At 45.5% G+C, this 25,741-nt stretch overlaps 2 protein-coding genes across 20 annotated transcripts; both read left to right on the top strand.

The window, feature by feature from the left end:
• The first annotated feature begins 139 nt into the window (after window positions 1-139).
• On the top strand, window positions 140-21,080 carry LOC122371678. Of its 19 annotated transcripts, none has more exons than XM_043348175.1 (7): window positions 140-187; window positions 5,406-5,534; window positions 7,300-7,513; window positions 10,006-10,091; window positions 14,339-14,486; window positions 18,320-18,539; window positions 19,112-21,080. In XM_043348175.1, exons 5-7 carry the CDS (start codon window positions 14,404-14,406, stop codon window positions 20,807-20,809), a joined length of 2,001 nt encoding a protein of 666 aa, XP_043204110.1. In that variant the 5' UTR covers window positions 140-187; window positions 5,406-5,534; window positions 7,300-7,513; window positions 10,006-10,091; window positions 14,339-14,403; the 3' UTR covers window positions 20,810-21,080. The 19 variants fall into 19 exon arrangements, with proteins under 19 accessions (XP_043204110.1, XP_043204099.1, XP_043204114.1 ...); XM_043348179.1 differs by having other exon boundaries at window positions 164-187; window positions 10,012-10,091; XM_043348174.1 differs by having other exon boundaries at window positions 177-208.
• A 2,543-nt stretch (window positions 21,081-23,623) lies between these two features.
• LOC122371679 (corepressor interacting with RBPJ 1-like) lies at window positions 23,624-25,455 on the top strand. The gene has a single exon (XM_043348181.1). The coding sequence runs from the start codon at window positions 23,789-23,791 to the stop codon at window positions 24,926-24,928; it is 1,140 nt and encodes a 379-aa protein (XP_043204116.1). The 5' UTR covers window positions 23,624-23,788; the 3' UTR covers window positions 24,929-25,455.
• Window positions 25,456-25,741: the final 286 nt, after the last annotated feature.

Consider the following 25,741-nt stretch of genomic DNA (forward strand, 5'->3'; position numbering starts at 1 on the left):
CAATGAAATCAACACTGTGAGTGTTATTCACTACAAGAAAATTGATTTCTCTTGAGTGATTCAACCAAAAGGGCATATGAATAAATATTACGTCATCAGCTTACATCCTTTCATTAGGGGACAGATGATCTTAAAAGTCAATCCTTGGTTGCCTTTGCGCCACATTGCGCCACTTTGTATTCATTTGGTCTGCATGTTGTGTTTTCTTGTAAAGATAAGACAAAATGCCAGTTTAATTCATTTTCATTTCATTTTGGGACCAAAGTTAGGCTCAGGGCCTAACTTTAACTAACACCTGCCTTTTCAGCTGGATTTTCAGTGTCAAACTCTTTGTAGAGTATCTCAGACCACATCCCAGGACTCAAGGCCAGTTTCCAAACAATGTGTTTTGTGTTGTTTTGATTCTGCCTTTTGCCTAGGGAATGTTGCCATGAACATTTATTTATTTTAGTTATTGTATTATGCCTATTACCTACCATCAGACTTACTAATTGGTTGTGCTTTTGCAACATGAATGAGTATTCTTTGTCTTCCTTTGATAGACCACAGAAGATTCTTGACAATTCTAATTAGAGCCAAACCTGTGAAATGCTGAGGTTCGTGTGTCACCCCTACCCTTAGCAATGGAACTTCTACCACAAAATGTATTTTGCAGTGGCTAAGATTGCTGTTATTACAATTCAATAGCCTCTTAGTGTCCAAAGTTAAGTTTGAATCATATGCTGATAATTTTTTTTTGTGCAAAATCAAAAATACCGGCATGCTACCGGCAAGACATGCCAGATACCACGAAAAAACCTGCGGTAGTGAAAAATTACCGGCATGCCGGTAGTGCGGTAGGGAAATTTTGCAACTCTAACTTCAACGCCTGGCGCCGTCCCGACAGGCTTCCGTTCAACCGCTCGCAGCAGGCTAGGTTTTCGTCCCAGATTTTTTTGATTGGTATCCTACGGCTTCAAACATGCCAGGGACCAATAAAATTTAGTAGTGAAGACGATTAAAAAAAATCAAAATTCGACGATACACCCTAATATATATATATATATATATATATATATATATATATATATATATATATATATATATATATATATATATATATATATATATATATATATATATATATATATATATATATATATATATATATATATATATATATACGGCATTTGTGGTGGTACGTAATAGCCAAGGTAACAGGAATATCTTATTTCGGAAGCCCATACTAATCCCAGTCTCAGGCATACTTACTTCTTACGAAGTACGGAATTTGGATAGGCCAGAGCCCAGAGGCCTTTAGAAGCCTTTCTAGTCGAGCTCCTCGTGCATCTGACGTGAGGGGAGTCGTGTGCAAGTTGTGCCCAGTGAGCGTCAAGCGGGTTTTTGATTTGGTTCAGTCATGCCTGTATTCAGTCCATTTCACCTAAAATGTGAAATGAGCAGGAATAAAGCATAGGTCTGGTATAATCACTCAACAAGCATCGTACTCTGATTCACGAGTATCAAGCAGTTAGTTTGACGAACGTCAACATCTACCTTTCAAACAAAAAACAAACCTTGGACGCGTCGAGTGCGTCAGTTATCGTCGTCAACGTAGGACAGTAAGTAGTTTTGAGTGCCAAATTGATAAAAATACAAAATTCTGGACATGTAGCGCCTCTAAATAAGCACAGGCGAAATGCGAAACATCAAGATTGCATAGGTACAGCATACATCTATTTACATTGAGCTTGGAATGCAACCAACTTGACCTGCAATGTGAAGGATTGAGATAGCCTCATATTTCAAATGTAGTGTTTTTCCTCTAGTGCTATTGTATTGTTTTTAAAATTTGAAGATATAGGCTGCATTTGGAAAAAGGCTGCATAAACTGGTTTGGATAGACCGTTTCGCTTTTCCTAATTGGAATATTCCTTGACCACTTAGGCAGGATTCTACGGAAAGTGAGCAAAAACTGCAGCCGCTATATCTAACCCCGCGTTCGATGTCTTGGACGACGAAGATTTTACGTTGTTCGGCCAATCCTGTCCAAGGTCAGCGGGGGCTCTGTTGAGGTTTTGAAACGTGATTGGCCGGACAGCATAGAATCTTCGCCGTCCGAGAGACATCGAACGCGGGGTAATTCTGCGTTTTCACTATCCAAATCCATAGATATTTATATTGTACTTACAATTTTTTATGTTTTATTGTATTTACAATTGCACAAATTTTTTATTGTGCATCTTCAATAATATTGTAGTCAAAACAATCGGAATGTAAAGCCGCATGCCGCTTAAACATTTGGTCACATCCAATAATAGGTTTCAATAACAAAGAAACAAATACCTCTCATCACAAGCTATAACAACATCATTTCCAATCATTTCTATGGCGGCTGCCATCTTGAAGACGAGTTGACACTCAGGATTTCTCTTCATTTCGCGGGATCCTGCGACCTGCGGAATTCCACGCATTTCGCGCTGTCCAAACGGCTGTTTGTGTGACAAATTCCACACTGAAACGGGCCTGTCCGAGGGCAGCCTTTGTTATTCCTGTTCAAGATTATAGGTTCCAATTTCACTAGCACAAAATTGTCAACTGAATTTGTTACCTAGGTAGGTACTACTCACCCATTAGTTTTGAGTGGAAACCCATTACGCGCAGAGATGCACCAATTTCTTGGGTGACCGGAGTTCCCTGGAAACGTATGTACTGGCTGAAAGATGCAGTCTGCTTTTCTAGCATTCTACTATCTTCCATTGCTTTCCAGATACCTAGGTGCATTGTGCAATGTGCAGCCTAAATATTCTCTTGAGGTTCCACCAGTGCCAGACTGGCAAAAACATGTTATGCCAAATATGTCCGGCGTAGTGGCAGGATTGCACCTAAAATTTCAGTGCGCATCCAGCATAACGTAGCATGCGCTCAATTCAGCACATGGTGGGGGCTAAATTATTGGTGCATGGTGGCCGCAGAATTATTTGGCAAAAGAAGGTCACCAAGTCTAGTCGGCACGCTGGTCCAATCTAGCAGCAGATTCGCCTTGCAGATGACTCTGGAGAGGTTTCAGGATGAGATCTCCCGACCCCGCCCCGGTCATTGTGTGCTTGAGCTGGTGAGCCGCTATGAGTCTACTCAGCAGAGGAGGGGCTGCCCAGTTGAGGCCTCAACCCTCGCCATGGAGATAGGTATGGAAGACCTTGTTGAGCATCGCTGGGCGTCGTTAAAGGAAAAGGGCCACCTTCGTGAAATATGAAGATATCGTTGTTTTTCATTTTGACATTATTATTTTTCATTTTCTTTTTAAAACTGGTGCCAGAAGTGCACAATTCGCTAAAAAGTATTTAAAACTATTTAACTTATTGGTACTATGTTGATACTCTCTACGGCACCTACTGTATGATGGCATAGCGATGACGTCACACTCAAGCCAATCAGCGTTCAGAAGACAGACTCGTCGGATTGTGTCAGATAAGCTGATTGGTTAAAGCTGAGCTGGTTGGAGCTGATTGGTAAAAAACCAAAGCCTCGCCGCGGGTGGCTGTATTGTCGGATAAGAACGCATTCCTGGGATAAGGACGCATTCCTGGCGTATTTTCTTTTAAAATTGCCGATAACTACGAATGGAGGCCGAAATCGGCCGTAAGGAGGTAGACAGATAGGTTTTCGGACACGGGCTACAAGATGGCTATCTCAGTTTCAATCCCCATGTTAAAGGTGGCCCTTTTCCTTTAAAGAGACTATCCCACCTTCTAAAATGTTGTTAAAACCAGTTAAATTGTGCCCGACTTTATAGATTGGATGACCAGGAACATGGTTCTGGCATTTATTTTTCATTAAACATCTTAGGCTTCCCATATTCCAAACACAAACTTTCAAATATGTGACGTCACAGCCCAAAATTACCTCCTTCCCCAGGCCACATTACTGTCATAAAGCTGATTCTTTTTACTCTGTAGGCACCACAACAAAGTTCAGACCAAGTTTTAAGCGATTTTTCAATGAACAAACCCATTTAAATCAGAATGACTAAACGAGGTGACGTCACACTAACGGTCGCTCCATGTTGAAGATAGGGTCTTGCACAAGGCCCATTTTCAAATGAAGGGAACAAATTTCTTCAACACCAAGAGGCCGCGGGGGTTGCAACCTAGATAGATAGTGGTTTCTGAACCTCGCCGCAAACTTGGCTATCTCAACTCAAACTCCATTTTAAAGGTGGGATAGTCCCTTTAAGTAATACTTCAGTGGGTTCCTGTCCACTGCGGAATCGACTTCGAGGGGAATGTGAGCGCAGACGACCTGGCGAAACGAGGGGCCGCCCTGCCCTCAAACGCCCGCTCGCTGACCAGGGCATTTCATTGTGCGTCCTGGCATCAATGGCGAAACAACTGGTCTGAGTCACTTTTCAAAATCAAGCCACTCTTTGGGAGCACCCTGCCGCCCCATACCTCCGGAGATGACCGAGGGGACGCCGTTTCGGTGCACCAGATGAGGGCGGGCCCGCTCGCTCCAGTACGTGCACCGAATCGGCATTCGGCTGTCTCCACTCTGCGACGTGCTAGCAGTGCCCAGACAAGCGGTACCCCGCGGCGCTCTGCGTCAAATGCCAGCTGATGTGCCGGACTCTGGAGCACGTGCTGCTCCGCTGCCTGGGCCTCGCTGGCTCCTGCCAGCCTCTGATTTTTGCGGCCCCAGAACATCCGGCTCTGGTCTTGTTTCACGGCTCGACGCTACAGTGCGCTAGGCGTATGTGGTATTGGGTTTCCGTGGAAATAAAAAGCTTATTTGGACGCTCAAACATGGGAGAGTGTCCAAGGCCCCAGAACGCTCTGTTGATTGATATATCATTGATTGGTAGATGTGTGCATGTGCTTTATGTAAAAGTGGCTTAATTTTGGCACAAATAGGCACCCAATTTTTGGCGCAAACTATGCGAGAAGTTAAGTGCGAAATTTGCTTGCGCCGAAATTGCGGCGCAAGAGGATCTCACGTCTGTCCGGCGTAGTGTATGGATGTTTTCCAATCTGGCACCAGTGCAAGCGAGTTGGCATACTAACCAGAACACCTGTCCTCCAATAATGCCACCTATAACTAACTTTTTCTTAAGCTGCATAACCTGTCTTATGCTGGTCTTCAGTGGTCACAAGGGTTTGTCTTTGTCTATACTCTCACATAATATAGACCAAAGCTTGAATGGTGTTTGTGTTACAGTGTTATAAATTACAAGTTACAACCAACACTAGCAGTCAACACTGGAGAACACTGTCCGTCATAAGGGTGGTAACTCCAGCATCAGTTCATGCCTCACAGATACTTCCTGAGTCAATTGGATAACAATCTGCAATGAAGGTTGTGTTGGTTTAGCTTTACTGCCAGATTGCTCACAAGCACCATTGTATGCTGACACCATTGTTCTTTTTCAGCCTAAGTTGTTAAAGCTTTGAATGGCATGTACTTGAAGAAATGGTGAAATGCTGTGCAGCATATGGATGTAAGAATAGATTCAAAAGGCAGGACCAAGGCCAAGGTGCAAATTATATTGCCTTTCATAAGTAAGTAACAGCACTAGCATTGCTCAGCTCTAGACCCCTTTTATTTATCCTCATCTAACAAAGGACACGTGAATATAGCCACAAATTGTCTGTGGAGTGTCTGCTATGGCAAAAATTATACAAAAACATAGTTACATGCAAGTATGTTTTAAAGTTAACTCTATACATCACAACATTAGTCTGATAATGAACTTCTAGCTGCTATAATAAACTGCTAATAAACCGTGTCCGGACAAAATTTCGTCTGACATTTTTTCGTCGGACAGTTTTTCGTCCGCAGATTTTCGTCCGACGTTTTTTCGTCTCGCATTTGTTCGTCTGTACATTTTTTCGTCTGTGCATTTTTTCGTCTGTACATTTTTTCGTCTGTACATTTTTTCGTCCGGACATTTTTTCGTTCGTACATTTTTTCGTCTGTACATATTTTCGTCCGGACATTTTTTCGTTCAATAAATTTTACGTCTGTGCACCCAAGGTTGAGTGAAAACATACTACAATGCTATTCAACTATGAGGCAAATGACGTCATAATAATACTCGGGGCGAAGCAGTGCAGTGCCGAAGGCAATGCCTTAGGAGAGATTACAGGCAATGGTAAGTCAAATATTTTTAGGTTAAGTGGTTGTGTATCTGGCTTCAGGCCGAAGGCCTGAAGCCTGATGCATAACCACTTAACCTAAAAATATTTGACTTACCATTGCTTGCAATCTATTCATGCAAGTAACTTTTTCCTTATCCCCCGGTAGGCAAACATCAGTAGGTAAGGTTAGGTTAGGTTAGGTTAGGTTAGGTTAGGTTAGGTTAGGTTAGGTTAGGTTAGGTTAGGTTAGGTTAGGTTACGTTACGTTACGTTAAAATTGTAGACGAAAAAATGTCCGGACGAAAAAATGCACAGACGAAAAAATATACGAACGAAAAAATGTCCGGACGAAAAAATGTACAGACGAAAAAATGAACATACGAAAAAATGCACAGACGAAAAAAATGTACAGACGAAAAAATGCGAGACGAAAAAAAGTCGGACGAAAATCTGCGGACGAAAAATTGTCCGACGAAAATCTGCTGGACGAAAAACCGTCATGGAATCCTAATAAACTGAGCTAATAATGTGTACAGTTCTGTGACATTTATTCTGAGTGAAGTGTGAGCACTTGAGCAGCATACGTGCTATTCTGCCCATGTCCCGTGCATGCATTGTTCGTTTTGAAATGTTTATTTCTGTTGGTATTAGAAACATATTATTTCGATTGTATCGTCCTGTATGGCTTTTGTCACAATATATCTGTGATTTGAAGAAACAAAAATTGCTGGCTACATAATTAAATAAGGTCTAATGCTAGATCACATCTGTAAAATCATTGTCAATAACCCGGTTTACATAGCATTTTTGACGAGGCTCTAGCTCGTTAATTTGGCGATAATTTCGATGCAGTTGTCTTCAAATATTTAGAGGGGATCATTTTGTAAATTGTTCAGCACCATTGGCATCTTTTGCAACACCAGGGACGAAGATATAAGCTTGCAACAAACCCTATGTAAACGCGTCTAATGTGACTTAGGTTATTCCGTAACTGATGGGTAATTTGAGGCAGAAGTGACTGCCATTTTCACTGCTGTTTGCTGCTTACACCTAGTTCATACCAAAAGAGCACAACATATATTATTGCTCCACGTGTTTAGGACTATTGTAGCCATAAAGCTGTGTCTTCATCCTGATTTCTACCAACACTTGTAATAACTTGACGTGAATTTTTTGCTCTTTTCAGTTTCCCCAAGTGTGTGAAAAGAGCAAGAAAGTGGATCCAGGCAGTCCGACGCAAAGACCTAACTCTCAAGAGAGTCATCAAGGGAAGTTTCACACTCTGCAGTGAACACTTTGTAAAGGAGGATTATGTTCCATATGGAGTTCGCCAAAAGCTACAAGACTTTGCAGTGCCATCAGTGTTCCCAACGCACATTGTGAAAGGGTATGATCCGAAGGTAAGTTTGTTCAATGCTCCTCATTCAAAGTCAGTGGTCATTGTGGTCAACCAGTAAGTTGCTGCAAAAACACAAATCCTTTGCTTTACCTAGTAATGTAATGTGTTCACGTGCTGTGAAGTGTGACGTGTGTCTCAGTTTCCTTGAAACAGATGAGAGACATGGATACTTGCCCCTTAACATCCAAAAAATGTATGCCAAAAATTGGCTTTGAGCTGACAAGCTCTGCTTAGCTAGGCAACTAAACCCCACAGCCACCCACTCATCAATGATCAAGTTATATTATATTGCTTAAAAAACGCAAGAATGCTGTCTGAGCTACAATATTTTTCCTTGAAGCTCAAACGTGACGCCACCATATCGATCATAAAATTTTGCGCCAGTTTAACCCTATTCCTGGCGGGGGGGGGGGGGCTTTAAGACCCCCCCTTCAGGTTTTTCTTGTGCCATTGCCAAACGCCGTAAGACTGAAAGCTCATATTCGGTGAATTTTCTAAACATTCATTGCACACATTTTGACAAAAAAGTTGCCGGGTCAGGTCAGGTCAGGTCACCAGAGGCGGTTTGGTGACCCCACCTCAGAAAAGTTTGCAATCACGCCAGAGCTAGAGTTCTTGACCGATCAATTTCTTCTCTTCAGGTTTTAGTTAGGGTACCAGTATGTACGATTTGTATATCTCAGAATTTTCATATCTGTGACCTGAGGTCAGGCCAGACTCGTGACCTTAACATTGCAAGCCTATGGGAAAATATTGAAACGCCTCCTGCTTCGTGTAAACGAGTCGAAACCACCCAATTTTTTCAGTATTATGGAAGATTATCTCATCGGTGATGATCCTGGTGCCGCTAATTGACAGGGGCACCGGCAAAGGTCATCTGAGGTCATGTGACGTCATAAATCGTTTTTCTGTCAATAAATCACGACATGATGGTGCTAAAGACTTGTAAGTGGTACCAAACTGCTCGCCTGGTCAAGGCGCGTCGTTTGGTATGCAGCATGACCATACCCCACAACCTCATTGATGACCTGACCTTGACCTCAGGTCAAATTTCAAATTGACCTGTGAAGGCCATCACATACTTATTTCGCATCGCCTCGGCGAGAGCAACACAAAATTTATTGGTTTTATGTCACTATGTTTCTTAGTTTAAGTTATATAGGTAACTAATTCCAAAACATTTTATCGTTGATGACCTCTGGAGACCTCAATATTGACCTGACCTGAAAATGTTTTTTGTAAAATTTGTAGATCTTTAAACGACCTATCAAACGCCGTTTGCCGTTTGTCCCTGCGATGTGTAGTTTTTAAGATCTGAAGGGGGGGGGGGCCGAATCGGCCCTCCCCCCCCCCCCCCGCCAGTTTCTTGTCCCGGCGGAGCCCGCCAGGAATAGGGTTAAAGGAAAAGGGCCACCTTCGTGAAATATGAAGATATCGTTGTTTTTCATTTTGACATTATTATTTTTCATTTTCTTTTTAAAACTGATGCCAGAAGTGCACAATTCGCGAAAAATTATTTAAAACTATTTAACATATTGGTACTATGTTGATACTCTCTACGGCACCTACTGTATGATGGCATAGCGATGACGTCACACTCAAGCCAATCAGCGTTCAGAAGACAGACTCGTCGGATTGTGTCAGATAAGCTGATTGGTTAAAGCTGAGCTGGTTGGAGCTGATTGGTAAAAAACCAAAGCCTCGCCGCGGGTGGCTGTATTGTCGGATAAGAACGCATTCCTGGGATAAGGACGCATTCCTGGCGTATTTTCTTTTAAAATTGCCGATAACTACGAATGGAGGCCGAAATCGGCCGTAAGGAGGTAGGCAGATAGGTTTTCGGACACGGGCTACAAGATGGCTATCTCAGTTTCAATCCCCATGTTAAAGGTGGCCCTTTTCCTTTAAGCCAGTGAGGTGGGCGGACTGTGTCGGACTTTGAAATTACGCTTAATTTCGGCATTCGAATTAGGTATTTAGATTCGAAGTGCGCTACCTACCAGCTTTACCTGGCCTGGGCTCCAGCTCTGTCAATCCATCCACTCAAACATTCGAACGAAAAGGAAAAAAAACGTCGGGGGTTGGCACCACCGAGCCATTTTTTTCGTTACTCGAAAATAAGTGGTGTGGAGAGAAGGATGAGGCTAACTCGCGCCCTGGGGGTTAAGCAAACTAACTTAGTCATGGTGGTGTGGGTAGGTTATTTGGCACCCGAATTTCTCGAAAACTTGGAAAAGTAGAAAGATGCGGGAAAAGTGATATATAGTTCTTTATATGGTCTTTCAGAACCTTGGTCACGACCTTGAGGTCATTTATAACGTGGGGTCATTTTTACACGTGATACAAAATTGATGCATAATAGCCTATATCAAGTTTCGCGGAGCTGCACCCCACGATTTTCTTTACACACGGAAAAAATCTGGAGATTGTTTCCAAAAAGGCCCTCCGGTAACAGGGCGATGGCTCACATCCTTACGAAGGCTCTCTCCTCAGTTGCAGGTACACAAGGAATGCGCGGCGTACAACTGTGTCTTCAATGCGCTGACCAGGGAGAGGAAGGAGGACGTTCCGCTACATGTGTAAGTTCGACGGCAAAAGGCGGGCCACCGGCAACCCTGTCACCCCGGAGGGGAACGGTATTAGTGGAGCTATCATGCTTCCCGGTTGCTTGGGTGGGGTGACTGACAAGTGACAACCCCGACCAGAACAAAAAAGTGTGGTAATGGCCATTGGCCAATCAGGATAATCAAAATTTGTTTTTGAAGCTGGTTTATCTTTTGAGTTCTAGTTTTTGACGTTTCTCGATGATTAAAACACAATGATTGTACTAGAAAATCGCCGTCGTACAAACTTGGTATCAAAAGTAAGTACATGACAACTGTTTGCTCTATCTATAAGTCTATTTTGACTGCCTTTGCCCTCTAGTGACCAAACCACCTTACATCAGACCTTTGATACACCAACGGAGGTTTTTTGAGTGCTATCTAATGCACTTTTCTTTTACGACGCAGCACTGTTACTCTTTAAGTCAGGGCCTATTTTAACATGTTAACTGGGGGGGGGGGGGCAAATGCCCCTGCACTCAACAGAATTGCCCCCCCCCCCCAGTCGTCGATATTTGCCCACTATAAAAATGGGCATAAATGAACAGGGTGACAAACATACTACTGTGACTTGTTTTGCAATGGATGTCAAATGAGTCAGTCTGCAAGTAATGACCAGTGGTGGATCCAAGGGTGGGTCATATGGGTCATGACCCCCGCCCCCACCCTTGGGGCCCGGGGACACCACAGGCCTGTTCGGAGCACCATCGACCTAGCAAGAGCACCATAGGTCTGCCAGGGGCACCACAGACCTGCCAGGGGCCCCACCGACCTCGCAGGGGCACCTTGGGCCTGTCAGGGTCACCACGGGCCTGTCGGGGGCACCACAAGTTTGTCAGGGGCACCACAGGCCTATCAGGAGCACCATCGGCCTAGCAAGACAGAGCCTATTTTAAGGGAATTTGACTAGGGGGGCAACCTGGAAAATTGTCTTTAATAATCCATTAACCCTCGCCCGTATTGGTGTTTTCCAGCTGCGAACGTATATGGGGAGGGGGGGGGGGGTCCGTTGGACCCTCCCCCTTGCCGTTTCGCCCCTGATCGAGCTAGAGCTTCGCGGAAAAACGACCGTGTTGCCCGTGATGAAAGGAAGCCGATGATACCCAATTTTAAGGTCCTAGGTCTTCGGTTGACCTTCCAGATCAGGTCAATGACCCAAAAGTCGGGAAAATCGGGACCTGTTAGAGCGTCGTAAAGGGTGGCTGCTATGTTTTTTTTTCGGGATGCTGATCACGAATATCATGTTAGTTATGACCATAGATGATGTTTTCATGCATTTAGGCCAGGTCGGGTCAGGTCAGGTCAGGTCAACCAGTAAGGTTTTGCCGGGTATTCGTAGTTGGTGGCAACCGCCTCTGACAGCTTCGTAACATGTTACGAAGGCACCAAAACTTCTTCGTAAACGGTCAAATGGTTGCTAAATTCGAATTCAGCTCCAAAAACTAGCCTAGAATCATAAAACTCGAAAATGTGAACCGAGGTCACCAAAGGTAAATGACCTGACCCGAGGGCTGTTCACGGGCCCTGTGTGCGGTCGGACCGCACACAGCCTCCAAGCTCCGCCCACTGCGTCCCTACGTCAGCCTTCCGTCACCGCACACAGCGATCGCTGTGGCCGGTCGGGACTGGCCACAGCGGACCGTCCACCGCACGCAGCCGTGACGTCAGAGCCGCCTACCCATCCCCTACCCCCACGCCTGCTGGACGCTCCGCACACACCGCACGCAGCAGTGTGCGGTGCCCGTGAACACCCCTCTGACCTTCCGGTGACTTTGACACCCACCCTAATGCATGGGAGCAACATCATATCCCATGTTTGAACGTTTGAAACACGAAAAGACTGCAAACGCGTGGCTAATGCGAGGCGACATACGCCGAATCGCGATCCCGGCCAAACATGGTGTCATGGTGCTAGGCCGCCGGTGCATCTGAAAGAACTGTGGTGCCCCTGACAAGCCTGAAGTTCCAACGACAACTTCAGGCCCTGACAGGCCCATGATGCCCTTGCGAGGCCGGTGGTGTCCCTGCTAGGCCGGTGGTGTCTGCTAGGCCGCTGGTGCCCCTGGGCCCTGACAGGACTGTGGTGCTCCTGACAAGCCTGGAGTGTCCCCGACAGGCACGTGGTGCCACTAACAGGCCCAGGCCAAGGTGTCCCTGTGAGGCCGGTGGTGCCCCTGCCAGGCATGTGGTGTCCCTGCTAGGCCTCTGGTGCCCCTGACAGGCCTGTGGTGCCCCTGAAAGGACTAACATGATATTCGTGATCAGCACCCCGAAAAAAGCCATAGCAGCCACCCTTTACGACGCTCTAACAGGTCCCGATTTTCCCGACTTTTGGGTCATTGACCTGATCTGGAAGGTCAACCAATGACCTAGGACCTTAAAATTGGGTATCATCGGCTTCCTTTCATCACGAGCAACACGGTCGTTTTTTCCGCGAAGCTCTAGCTCGATCAGGGGTGAAACGGCAAGGGGGAGGGTCCAACGGACCCCCCCCCCCCCCCATATACGTTCGCAGCTGGAAAACACCAATACGGGCGAGGGTTAATGGGTTATTAAAGACAATTTTCCAGGTTGCCCCCCAGTCAAATTCCCCTAAAATAGGCTCTGCTTTAAGTTATAACGAATTATGTACCGATCTATCCAAAAATGATTGATGCGACAGTTTGACCTTTGATGACTCCCAGTGACTTTGCTATTGACCTGATCGATTACACTTTCTTTATTACTTTTTAAATTCATCTGTAGAAAACTCTCAGTCTCTTATTTCACGCCTTTCTAATTCTTTTACTTTTCGAGGCAATGGTGTGTGGCCAAAAAAACTCCCCCCCCCCGTCATGGCGAAGTAGGCTGAAACCAACTGGGCGCGGGTTAAAAGGGGAAGGTTCATGCTTGGCTAGTTTTTTGATAGCTGTATCAGTACATTTCCTTTACGTGTCACGATGCGCTATTTTTAGCTTACCTAAACAAATGAAATGAAAGCGCTTTCCTTGCCAGACGAATGGATATTTTACATTAATATTTGTGTTGCTCTTGCTTGCCCCTTCAATAAATCAATAAATCAGAGAAAGATTGCATGCTGTCACGAATGGGTTGCCACAAGTCCCAAGGTTTTGTGAAACCTTAACCCTAGCCGCCACAGGCCATTTTGCGTCCTTCGACGGCACAGGGGGGGGGGGGTACGACCCCCCCTCGCGTTTGGCCCCTGATCGAGCTAGAGCTTCGCGGAAAAAAACGAGCGTGTTGCCCGTCACGAGAGGAAGCCGATGATACCCAATTTTAAGGTCCTAGGTCATCGGGTGACCTTCCAGGCTAGGTCAATGACCCGAAAACCGGGAAAATCGGGACCTGTTAGAAAGTCGTAAAGTGTAGCTCCTATGTGGTTTTCAGGGGTGCTGATCACGAATATCGTGTTAGTTTTGATCAGAGATGATGTCTTTAAGCATTTAGACCAGGTCGGGTGAGGTCAGGTCAGGTCAACCGGTAGGGGTTGTGACGGGTATTCGTAATACGTGTCAACCGCCTCTGACAGCTTCGTAACATGTTACGAAGGCACCAAAACTACTTCGTAAATGTTAAAATGGTTGCTAAATTCAAATTCAGCTCCAAAAACTAGCCTAGAAACATGTAAAACTCGAAAAAGTGAACCGAGGTCACCAAAGGTCAATGACCTCACCTGACCTTCAGGTGACCTTGACACCCACCCTAATGTATGGGAGCAACATCAACTCACATGTTTGAACGTTTGAAACCACCAAAAGCTTGCAAACGCGCGGCTAATGGGAGCCGACATACGCCGAATCGCGATTCCGGCCAAACATGGTCTCGGAAAAGAGGTCACAGGTCAAAGGTCATTTGAGTCAGGGTCATGAAATTTTCAGAGTAGGTGTAAAATTGATCAATGCGAGGGTACTGAAAGTTTCGTCCCGCTCGGCCGCTTTTTACGCGAGTTATTCGCGAAAAACCTTAGGGGCGGTTGCATCACCCCCCCCCCCCCTGTGCCGGCGAGGGTTAAGACTGTGTTTGGACATGTCCGGAAATACACTTACAAGTTACAATGCGTCTTCATTTTGTCACTTCCGACTATGCATTCTTGACGCATGCATGTGATTCTGTTGTATGGCAGCATACAATTATTACATTAGGTATAAGCTGTTATGTTACTTATCTCGAAATTACATTTGTCCTTTTTTGGTTTGACGATCGATATTTATTTTTGATTTCAGATGATGTAAAAGGAAGCGGCAACTTTTAATGACCTGAAACTTTGAAAAGAATTCGTTAAGTCAAAATGGGTGTACAATGTTGCGCAGTCAATTGTTCAACCTCTGCGAGGAGTAGTGTTTATAAGAATGGCACCGCTAGAATGCATAGGTAAGTCCAGCATTACAAATTTAAAACAACTGCCTGGTTGCTCACTTTTATAATCCGCGCTTCACTTGGACTGAGCCTGCGGTGAAGCATATTTACGTCTGGACAACGAGTTGCGTTGGAGAGGCCGGAAATAGTGGCGATTTCAGGACCGCAAGAATGGACCGTCATTGGAATGATTCTTTTTTAAACCGTGCACTGTTTTCGGCCGGAATTTAATAGTTACTACAAAATATTTTGTAATTACGTTTCCAGCAAGAATGAATGCCATTAGGGCTAAATTTTCAATATTATTGCATTTTGTCAAGAAGCATATAGTGCTGTGAGATTGCAGTTTTAGCGCGTTTGTTACAAAATATGAAGCGAATAAGCGTCAGTGTAATTCATTATCAACAGTGCCAGAAGTTAACTTGAGGGAAAGCTATGCTAATTGCTCTTGTCCATCCACTAAAATTTATTAAATTTTTTGCTTTGTGTATTCCAAAAGGAGAGGGAACTATTTCATTTGTGCCTTCATGTCAGAATTGAAGGTGGATCATTAAATTTTCAACGCAGTTTACAAACAAGCATTTGGTCTTTCTCGTTTATAAGCAGTGGCTAAGAAAAGGTTGATCAATCCTGAAGTTCAGTCATCGTACCTCAACTTCGCAGCAAGATCCCCCAAGGACAGAGGATATATTGTATACATGTCCTGTAAATCAAAACAAACAAGCATTTGGTCCTTCTCGTATATAAGCAGTGGCTAAGAAAAGGTTGATCAATCCTGAAGTTCAGTCATCATACCTCAACTTGGCAGCAAGATCCCCCAAGGACGGAGGATATATTGTAAACCTGTCCTGTTAATCAAAACTTTTTTGTGCCTTCAAAGGCTTAAGTTACCTGTGGTGTCGTCGGAGTTAGGCTATATGGCCGTTTTTGTTGTATGTTTATGTGGAGATTGAATATAACTGTGACCCTGTGCTTGTTTGTATACTTACGGTCAAACAGGGAACAGCACATTCACATAACGTACTCACCTAGCACCTAACTCATAGCTGTACCCTGCAGGATCTGTACTTGTTCATGTCTCGAGCATTAACAAAGCACTAAAGTAGCTTAGTAATCATTTCCCACATTTTCTGAGCATCTAACATGACATACAGCAGTGCAGAGCAGCTTCAGAGAAGAAACACTTTAAATGCACAGACTCACACCAGCCACCCAATGAGCCAGTTCCTCAGTTGACTGTTTCCCTGGACACAGCTTGGCAATGTGAGCTAACTTTTGGCAAGTTGAAGGTTAGCAGGTAAGATTGAGTTAGGGTGAGTACCTACCTATAACTGGGTGCTACTGCCATGCAGGTCTTGGGTAGGCTGCAAATATGTGTGATGATTGAGGTTAGATCAGCTGTCAGGTTAGTCAGGTTCAGGTATGCTCATTGCTCAGGTCACATTTTTATGGACATTTGGCAAATTAAAAAACTAACAATCTGATCTAAGCTAACCCGACTAAACATACACAACTACTGAGTACTGACTATAGGAACTGAGCACCTAACTACTTGTGCCTACATCTCATACCATGTCAAAGTAGAGTTCCTTGGTGGAAGATTACCCTCAGTACTTTTTATCCCAGCCCTGTGAAGAAAACTAATACTTCTAAGCTCTGAGTCACTGCTGGCCATCCACAGGAAGAAACGCCGAGACTGAGAGCTTTGCCCTTGTATATTGGACCAATAATGACTATCACGAATGACTATGAACACATAATATGATCACATCATTGCATGGATTGTCACATTGACAATTTTACTACAATCCTTTTTTCAAGAAATACAGTGATGATGATTAACATCATAATCAACATAAAGTGGATTTAGTGATCCAAGCTTTCTCCTCCAGTAGCAATGGAATGATCGCATGTTTCATTTGCCAGACACTGAGTACCTGATGCACATTTCTGCATAGCATCTAAGCATAGTAAAACTGCCCAAGTCCATTCATTCTAGATTTTAACTTGATAGTTAGCACTAATTTATTTTGCTGTTGTAAGTTATAACTCAATATTCATACCAATACATCAATATGCGCTCATCAGTCAACATTTTTTGGCATGATCCTGCTCAGCGTGCTCTTCAGTATTGCTCCAAGGTCTGCAATATTATAGCTTGTTTTTGGACAATAAGCTCTTTTCATTTTACTTTTTCTTGCTGATATATGAGCCCGATCAACTTGCGTTTATCAACCAAAATTTCTTGACTTGTTCAACTTGATATTGATATTGCTCAGTAGTCAGGACCTCTGTCAGCCTCCTGGATACTTCAGATTGTTTTCAGTCAACATGCTTCTTAAGTATGATATAAGTCAATCTTAAGGGATTCAAAACATCCAACAAAACGACGTACAAGAGCAAGAAAACCACCAGATAAACTAAAAAATGGCCTTGGAACAGAGCCAAGTGGTGCTCCATTTGTTTGTTTACAATGATTGTAGTGCTGATGTATTTTTAGGACTCTGAATGTCGGCTTATAAAAAATGAAATGTTTTTACAAAAGTTGTAAGGCAAGTAATATTTATCTGAAAGAACTAAAATATTCAAAAGCCAAACACTATGAAATACATGAATCGGAACGAAAAAGTAACCCGAAAATCCAGCCTAGTCACCGGCTCCTAAAACTGCAACACAATCAGCACTTTTCCCCGCAACTCGTTGTCCAGACGTAAATATGCTGCGGTGAAATGCCATAGACTGAGGTCTGAGAATGGACGTCCCCCACGCCCCCCCCCCCCCCGAGATTACTTCTAGAACAAGCGAGGAACGCAAAGCGGCGTTGAGATGAGATAGTGCGCACCGAGAAACATCTAAGATATGTTGATAACTTTTTTAGATGACGTTTTAGAGGTTTTAGAACTTCATCACCTTGATGCTTACTTGAAACACCTACTTGCGCCGAGTTGTAGAAGATTGTCGAAATAGGCGAAAGTTTACCTTCGATTATCTCCGACGACCTGACCACAGACCTGACCTACAATGACCGAGACAACCTTCATTATTTTTGACACTCTTGACCACTTGTCGTAACGAGTAACGACGTGGCCCAGAAGCCGAGTTAGAAGGGGAGTGGTCAACGAAGCAGGGCGAGGCAATCCAGGAGCCCCAGAGGGACGTGCATTAGAAATATAAAGATTGGATTTGGTGATCAAATTTTGAGATAATGTTGAAATAGGTGAACAATTCATAGCTGCCTCGCTTAAATTCCCGTGTTTTATCCAATTGCAAAACAATTTTATACAGGGAATCGTGAACAACACGGGAATCACATATTGCAAAAATGGTCATAGCTAAAGCAACTCAACGAAAGCAGACTAAAATTCGCAGATGTTATAATACATATATGGATATACATAAATTTTATACCACATTGTAACCGGAGGTAATCGTCTGTACCGATTTTTTTTATCGCGCCTGACCAATGATAGTGACACTGACGACCCTGAAATCGTTTGAAGATTCTGTTGCACGGGCCAGTTGCACACAATGCGCGGGCATGCACAAGCATTGTTTTTCCTTATTCATAAGACCAGGTAAATGTTCCTAGTCAAACGTAGTCAGCTTGCTCAGCTTTACCCAAACAGACAGTTTTCTAAAGAAAATTGACACTCATGATTAAATGATTTGGAATTTTCCACCAACGGCTTCCCGTTGTAGTCCCAAATCGACGATCACGTGCTGTCTGCTACTTTATTTGTTTCTGAATGACTGTTTTTCATGGGCGCAAAATTACCTCGCAGTCGGCGCGCCCCTAACCCCCAACAAACAAACAATGACTGTTTTTCATCGCGCTAAACGTTTTTCAGGTTCCCGAGGGATCCCACGCGGAGGCGCCAGTGGGCGATCGCCGTCCGAAGGAAAGCTGACGATGGCGGCCTCTGGGTGCCTCAGTATGAGGCGACTATCTGCAGTCTGCACTTCCCCGAGAAGGACATGGACCGCACAGGTCAAACGGTCCGACTCAGAGAGGGTGTCGTCCCGACACTCTTCAACTACGCCGACCCGCCGCAGAAACAGCACCCCAGGGTGGGTGCATCTCAGCTGTTTTTAATGCAATATATTCTGCTGACCGTGACTTTTGCATATTTCATCTCAGGTCACGAATGGTATCTGACAGTTTTTCGCGAATAACTTTTGCTAGAGTGGTGACAACGTCTTAGATGTCTTCAGATCGACAATACGGATCGACTGATATGCAACATGACTGTTTCCGGTCAGGTCATGACCTTGACCTGAGGTCAAGTTTTCAAGTTGACCTTTCAAGATCAGATTATAGTTCATTCGATGCGCCTTGACGAGAGCAAGTAGCAATACGATGCCGGAAAAGTAAGCTCGTGCAAGTTTCGAGTCATCAGTTATTGCAGAAAAACTATTTCCGCAAAAATAGTCTATTTTGGCAGTGTTTGCCCCCTGCAGGCAAAACCCAAGATTCTTACAGAGGCAAAACCGTTGACGTTAGGTCAAATCTGAGAGGAATACTCGGAAACCCGCAGCAGGGTGTGGAAATCCGTGGCCCCCAGCGGGTCGCGGGTTAAATCCCTCAGTCAACTGTCCCGTGATTTCATCATATTAAAGTTTGTTTTATTTGCGCTTTTCAGGCTGCCAAAAAGCGGCTGCTGACACTGAAGGAACTCAATGCTATTCTGGATCAGCAGCGGCACGTGGGTGGAGACGAACCCGTGACAGCAGCTCCCCGAGCAGGAGCGCCACTGCCACCGCCGTCGGATGAACAGCAGCACGGTGATGGAGACGAAGCAGCGACAGCACCTTCCCCAGCGGGAGCGTCACCGCCACCGTCGCCGTCGCCGATGTCGACTCGGTCCTCCCCTGGCTCGACGCGACGGAAATCTCTCCGCCTCCGCAAACTGTCAGCCAAGTACAGTCTACTGACACAGTCGCTGCAGAAATATGGCTTTAGAAGGGCTTCGTATAGTGCTCTCGTCAAACGTTGCGTGGCAAGCACGGCACAGCGAGGTCAGAGATCCAGCGATTCACAGCAGAAGTCGTCGGCCGCCGACGATCGGAGAGCTCCAGGCAGTGTGTCGTCGACCGAGCTGCCCCCGCCGTTGACCGCCCCAGAGCCGCTGGATCTGCCGTACGGAGAGCTGACACGCCATCTGTCCTCCGTGAAAACCAAACGGCATCGGCTGCTACAGCTGCGGAAGACGTATTCCGGTTTGGTGGACAAAATCGAGTACCGGAAATCCAACCCCCACTGGTGGTCAGCGAAGGCGGACGAACGAGTGCCGAAGCCGCCGCTAATGACGCTTCGCCACGAGCCGACGAACCGCGCGCCGCTTCCTGAACCGATGCCTCCTATTAGTCGTGGAACGGTGCTGCCCTTGTCTCCGACTGAGGCGTGGAAAACGATATCCGCCCTGCGGGAGCAGGTGCTGGATCTCCAGCTGCAGCTGATGAACAGCCGAATTCAGGTGCTAGACGGCGAGGTGCAGCTGCAAGACACCATAGCTGGTCATTACCGCTACAAGTCTGAGGTGAGAGAAGAACAGAAACATACTCAGAAAGCTCAGAAGGCAGTCGTTCGTGAGGTCAAGAAGCGTTGTGACTTGCCGTGCCTAGTTTGCCCTGAGCTAAAACAAAAGTTGGAGATCCTTCAGAGGGATTCAGACAAGAAAGTGCGCCGTGCTGAGAAGTTGGGGAAGCGACTGGAGAAGATCTTCACGCCTATGCAGATGCGTGTTCTTCGCACCGGCAAAAAGCCACGATGGCTCGAAGAAGACTTCCGGCGCGCAATCGAACTAAAAACGGTCGTCAGCCATCGCGGCTACACCTACATCCGACAGACGATGCGCATTCCGCTGCCGACCACGTTCATCCTCAGTCGAGGCGTCGAGCGCTACAAGTCGCTGCAGCCACTCTACGACAAGATGGTGATCAAAAACAAAAAGAAGGTCTGGAAGAAGGGTGAAAAGAGCGGCACTGCCCTGTCAGCACAGAAGAGGAAGCTGACTGACGCCTCGCTGGTGACGGGGTCCGAGCCGCCGAGTGGCGAACGGCCGGTCAAGCGGCAGAAAAAGCGACCGCCTGCGAAGCCGCCTCAGAACGGGCAACAACAGCTCGCTCTCCCGGCGGTGAGCGCGTCGCATGCTGTGTCGGTGGCCGGCGGGTACTCATCGGTGCCGTCGTATCAGCAGAGGCGCGTCGGTGCCGGAAACGGGAGCGTGCGTGTAGTGAGCTCAGCGCGCGCCAGTGAGTGGGAAATGGACGATGAACTGGACGATGAAACGCTCGAACTACTTACCCGACCACGGAGGTGGTATGCCTCGCGTACGTGATCGTTGGGCGCGTGGTGCTTACGAGCGGACGTGCCACTAGTGGTGCGACGTGCCGCAGCTGTGACAGAAGTCAGTATGTGCCTGTCGGCTTGTCTGTTGATGCGCGTTTCGTTCCAATGCAGCCGAAATATCAAGCTCACGTTAGGGCGTGATTAAGCTGATACTAGCTGATTAGTTAAGGTTATTGAGTTCAAAGGCGGGGAATGCCACGCGATGTTTGCAGTAGGTATCATAGTTTCCTGGTCATGAAATACATTGTCATTTTGCTGTCGCCTGTCGGTGATATTTATGTAATATGTTGCATGTGTTAAGACTCGGCGCTCGCGTTCCAGAGTGACTTCAGTCAGGTTACCAATACAGGTCACGTCATTCGCGGGCAGTATGGCGCCGGTCCGGTGGCACCGTGACTGGTCGACATTCACAGCGGGACAGTGATGCAACGGCACGATACATGCCTCGGGAGGTAGGCCGACACGAGTGAATATGAACGGGGTGAGGAGCACTTTGCTACTTTTTGTGGTTTTGTGGCTATAGAGTAGGTAAGTTACCAGGTACAGTTGCATACCATGCCCGGTTTATATACCATTGCACGGTCCAAACGAATCGCCCTCGTGACTACCAGATTCTTACAAGGCGGCGCATGGCACCTACTTCTGACGGTAAATGGTGACTAAAACAGGCCTAGCAGGCGTTTGCTGAGTGCTGGTGGGCTTATGGGTGATTGGGTGGCCGCCTAAGTCTCCGTCTGGCAGTCGGCAGAGCCTAAGACGTCCTCATTACCGTCACAGATACGGAAATTCCTTACGAGGGAATTAGATACTTCCGTCGATAAGAGCATGCATCCGAATATGCTACGCTATTTGCACCATTACACGCTTTAGAAACATTGATGTCTTACTCAAGCTTCAAAACTCGCTATTGTAAGTTGTAACCAAGATTCTTACAGAAACCAATTCATAACATAAAGTGATAATAATAACTGAAGTTTATTGTAAAAAAACAAAGCTTTCGATGCATACAGGCACAGCGAATATGCATATTTATCTCATTGCAGGGGCGGCGCCACGGGTTTTCGATAGGGGGGGACGGGGACCGGGGCTTGCCTGACCGAAATTCCCAAAAATAGATACCTACTGATCGTGTATGCAAAAAAAAAAACGAGGCACGTAACGCCGCGAAACTTGGCAAAGCCCAAAACACATCGAATGGTGCATCCCGTTCCCAAACTTATCCTAGGACACCTAAAATCGATCACCTTTTCAAGCATTCTTGCCTCTAAATCAAAATTTGCAGTCTTGCCAACTCGAAGCTGGTTTCCTACAAGCTGCGAATTGCTTAGGTATGAGTAGCAATGCCAACTATTCTTACGTTTCGTACTTTCAAATTCTCGATCTTACGTCTGGTCAGCTTCATGGCTTCACCATCATATAGTCATGGAGGAAAAGTGGGAATGTCTTCTGCTCTGACAAGTGCGCCAAAACTGCAATATAATTTCAGAATCATGACATCACCACCTGATCCATATGCAACGGGCAGGGTGCAGCTAATGGCTAGCCGTCAGTGGTCATGTCATCGGTGGTCACTCAAAAGGTCATGCTAGGTCATGGAAGGTCACCAGTCGTTATTTGATCACACTTTCTGATGGATTTTACTTACCAAGAGCTTCGCGGGAAAAACGAGCGCATGCAACGTTGAAAAAAATTGAGTGAAAGGGTCTCAAGTCCGGCGACCTCTGCAGGTGAAATGCCCCAGGGTAGGATTCCGGTCCTTGTTGATTAACTTCGTCAAAAATGGCAGTAGAGCTGTGATGTCGGCACCATTGTATTCGTCATAATCGAGCTGGCACGACCTGCATCGTTCTCATATTCACCCTCCAATCGTAACAACTACAGCAGGGATTGGCAAATGGCGGGGCACCCCCTTTGGGAGGTAATGAAGTTCTCTGGAAACCTCATCACCTTATAACTACAGGTATCACAGCTCCACACCTTTTGCAGATGGCCAGGACCCCCTGCGATACATCCCAACAGCAATCTTTATTCAGAACCTGCCTTGATTAACCAACGATGCATGAAATGCGACGGATAACTCTACAATGCATTATTATCAACCATTGAACGGGCCTCGCCGATAGGGGGGTACTGTACCCCCCTAACTTTCGATAGCGGGGGACCTGTCCCCCCCGTCCCCCCCGGTGGCGCCGCCCATGTCTCATTGATAGTGGTGAATACCCCCTATCCATCGAAAGCTTTCCCTGTTACAACAAACTTGAGGTATGAGTTATGACCGTCATTTTAAAAACCAGTCATCTCGGTTGAAAATCACATGAGACGACGACGAAGTTACTGGTATGTCATGCATGATGTACATACAAAAACAGCAAGTCGTTTTTCGTAGCTTGATGCAAGATTCTTCAAGAAGTATTTACGTCCTTGCTTCAAGATATCTTGCATAAAGGCTTGATGGCTTGATGTTGATCCTATCTGTAAGAATCTTAGTTGATCCCAACTCCCAAGATTCCTGTAGATAGTCGATCCATGGATTTGATCCCAAGACTCTTACAGATAGTTGACCGTAAAAAACTGCTGCATTTTAGTGAAGAAGCATCAACGATTTATTCTGCGCCACAAATGCCGACAAGGAACGTTTATGTGCAGGGTATAGGTTGGACGCCGGTGAAAACAGGGCGCCGGAGGGCATATTAGTCACGTGACATTTGGAAGTGCTCCCCCTTCGTGGGTCTTCTACATGCTAAACGTCACGTGTAAATTTCACCAACCTTGGTCAAATCGCCCAAGGCGCCCTGTTTTCACCGTCGTCCTATAGGTTTATGTGCGCAGTATGGGCGCAGTTCGACATTACGTGTGTTGGGATAGAGTGATTTGCTGCGTGTTTTTGTTTTTCTTGCAACGTAGTTCAACATCGTTGGTTGTTACGAATCGGCATTAAGTATTAAATTGGTTAACTCTCGCTGGAACCATGGGAAAGGGTTTTAATAACTACATGTGCAAGAAGTTTTTCCACCCTGGCTCCATAGACAATTTGAAGAGAGTATGGATGGCTCAACAGAAAACAGATGCGGAAAAGAAGAAGCAGGAAGAACTTAAGGCACAGTATGATAAAGAGCAGGAATTGTACAACAACAAAGCTCTTCTTGCGAAGGGAGAGAACAAGGAAAAGCTGAGCTTGAACTTCATGTACGAGCCTCCAGCTGGTATGAAAAAGGAACGAGAACGTGAGGACGGGGAACCAGAGTACAAATTCGAGTGGCAGAGAAAGTATAATGGCCCAAGGGAAAGCTATCTCTCGAAAGATGATGACACCATACGTGACCAGCCATTTGGTATCCAGGTGAGAAACGTGAGATGCATAAAGTGCAAGAAGTGGGGTCACATCAACACTGACAAAGAATGTGAACTCTACACAGCTCCATGGGAACTTACCAATCCCACAACTTCAACTGACCCTCTTGAACTGATGCAAGGGATGCGAGATAATGGGCTTGCTCTGAAAGCTGGTGTTGTTGAAGGGACGGAGCAGATCCCTGCCCATCAGCTTGTGGCATCAGATGATGGAGAAAGTGAGGAAGAGACTGAGGAGATGAAGTTTATAAAGTCCCTTTCTCAGAAAGACAAACTCAAACTGCTCAAAAAGCTGTCCAAGCTTCAAAAGAAGAAAAAGAAGAAGCAGAAAAAGAAGTCAAAGTCCAAGAAAAGCTCATCTGATTCAGACTCATCATCTGAAGATGACAACAGCAAGGACAAAGTGAAGAGTGGAAGGAAGAAGCACTCTTCTCGTTATTCTGAGGACAGTCATGATCGGGCTCGCAACAAGCGGAGACACCACTCGGAAGACAGGGACAATGACCATAAAAGAAGCAGGAGGGAGTCCGATAAGGGGGAGGATGGCAAAAGGCATGGTCATAGACGTGAGCATGAGGAAGCATACATAAAACAGGAGGGTGAAAAACACAGAAGAGGTTCACATAGATCATATGATGATAGTGAAAGGCATCATCACAGAAGGACAGTCAAAAAAGAAAGGGATGAAGAAAAAGGTCACAAACATTCTGAAAGAAGTAGGTCTGACTCTAAAAGAGGATCTCACAAGCAGAGGTGAGCACAGAAAAAAGCTAAGATACTCTGAACAATGAATCACTTTGCTGGAGTAAATGGCTTGTTAGGTGGTTTTCAGATAAAATGTGCTGAAATTCAGGTACATTTTTCAGAAGAATGTGTCACTTTGTCAGCTGAGCAAATGATGTAGTGTTGTTGTTTTGTATCACTTGATGTAATTTTGTGTGAGTTAGGCTCTGGGCAATGTCTTGTTGCATTTCTTCATGTAGGACACTTGCAGCAGCATCACTAAACTGTGAATCAACAGTGGACAGGTTGTGTCATGTGTGTATGGACCTATGAATATGGTGCTGAAAACATTGGTCTGTGTAAGGTGTGCTGGGATTAAGACCACCAGTGTAAGAATATAAATGTCAGACCTGTCTCTGGCATTTTTAGTGTAGCTAATGTTTTGTAATAGTACTTGCATTTCCAGTGCTCATTACTCATGCATCTCACATGCATGGTGTAGTATTGTGTTCTACACATGCAAAGTGTTAGTTGTGACTTGTGAATACACTAGGAAGTCAGCCGGATTGTTTTGATAGGTAGATGAAGAGATGAAAAGCGGTCATTCTGAAAATGTATCTACGGTCGTTCCATTTGCGCATAGAGCATGTCCATCTCGTCCATCCCAGTATGAGGCCTTGGTCTATCATTTCAATAGTCATTGCTTGAAAGTGACGCTGCAGTTGAGCACCATCGTGATCCACCACCATAAGAATACCGACGAGCCACCATCACTCTTATGGGCCGTACTCGTAGAGTACATCAAAGTGGTGCACATTTAACATAGGATGTATTGACACACCAGCGG

This window comes from Amphibalanus amphitrite, unplaced genomic scaffold, assembly GCF_019059575.1.
Source record: "Amphibalanus amphitrite isolate SeventyFive unplaced genomic scaffold, NRLGWU_Aamphi_draft 001269F_arrow, whole genome shotgun sequence".
In the NCBI taxonomy this organism is placed as follows: Eukaryota; Metazoa; Arthropoda; class Thecostraca; order Balanomorpha; family Balanidae; genus Amphibalanus; species Amphibalanus amphitrite.

Coding starts and splice junctions, on each gene's coding strand:
- LOC122371678 (XM_043348164.1), top strand. CDS start 5,446: ATGGTGAAATGCTGTGCAGCATATGGATGTAAGAATAGATTCAAAAGG. Junction 7,514..10,005: donor TGAAAGGGTATGATCCGAAG/GTAAGTTTGTTC, acceptor CTCTCTCCTCAG/TTGCAGGTACACAAGGAATG. Junction 10,092..18,319: donor GAGGACGTTCCGCTACATGT/GTAAGTTCGACG, acceptor AACGTTTTTCAG/GTTCCCGAGGGATCCCACGC.
- LOC122371679 (XM_043348181.1), top strand. CDS start 23,789: ATGGGAAAGGGTTTTAATAACTACATGTGCAAGAAGTTTTTCCACCCT.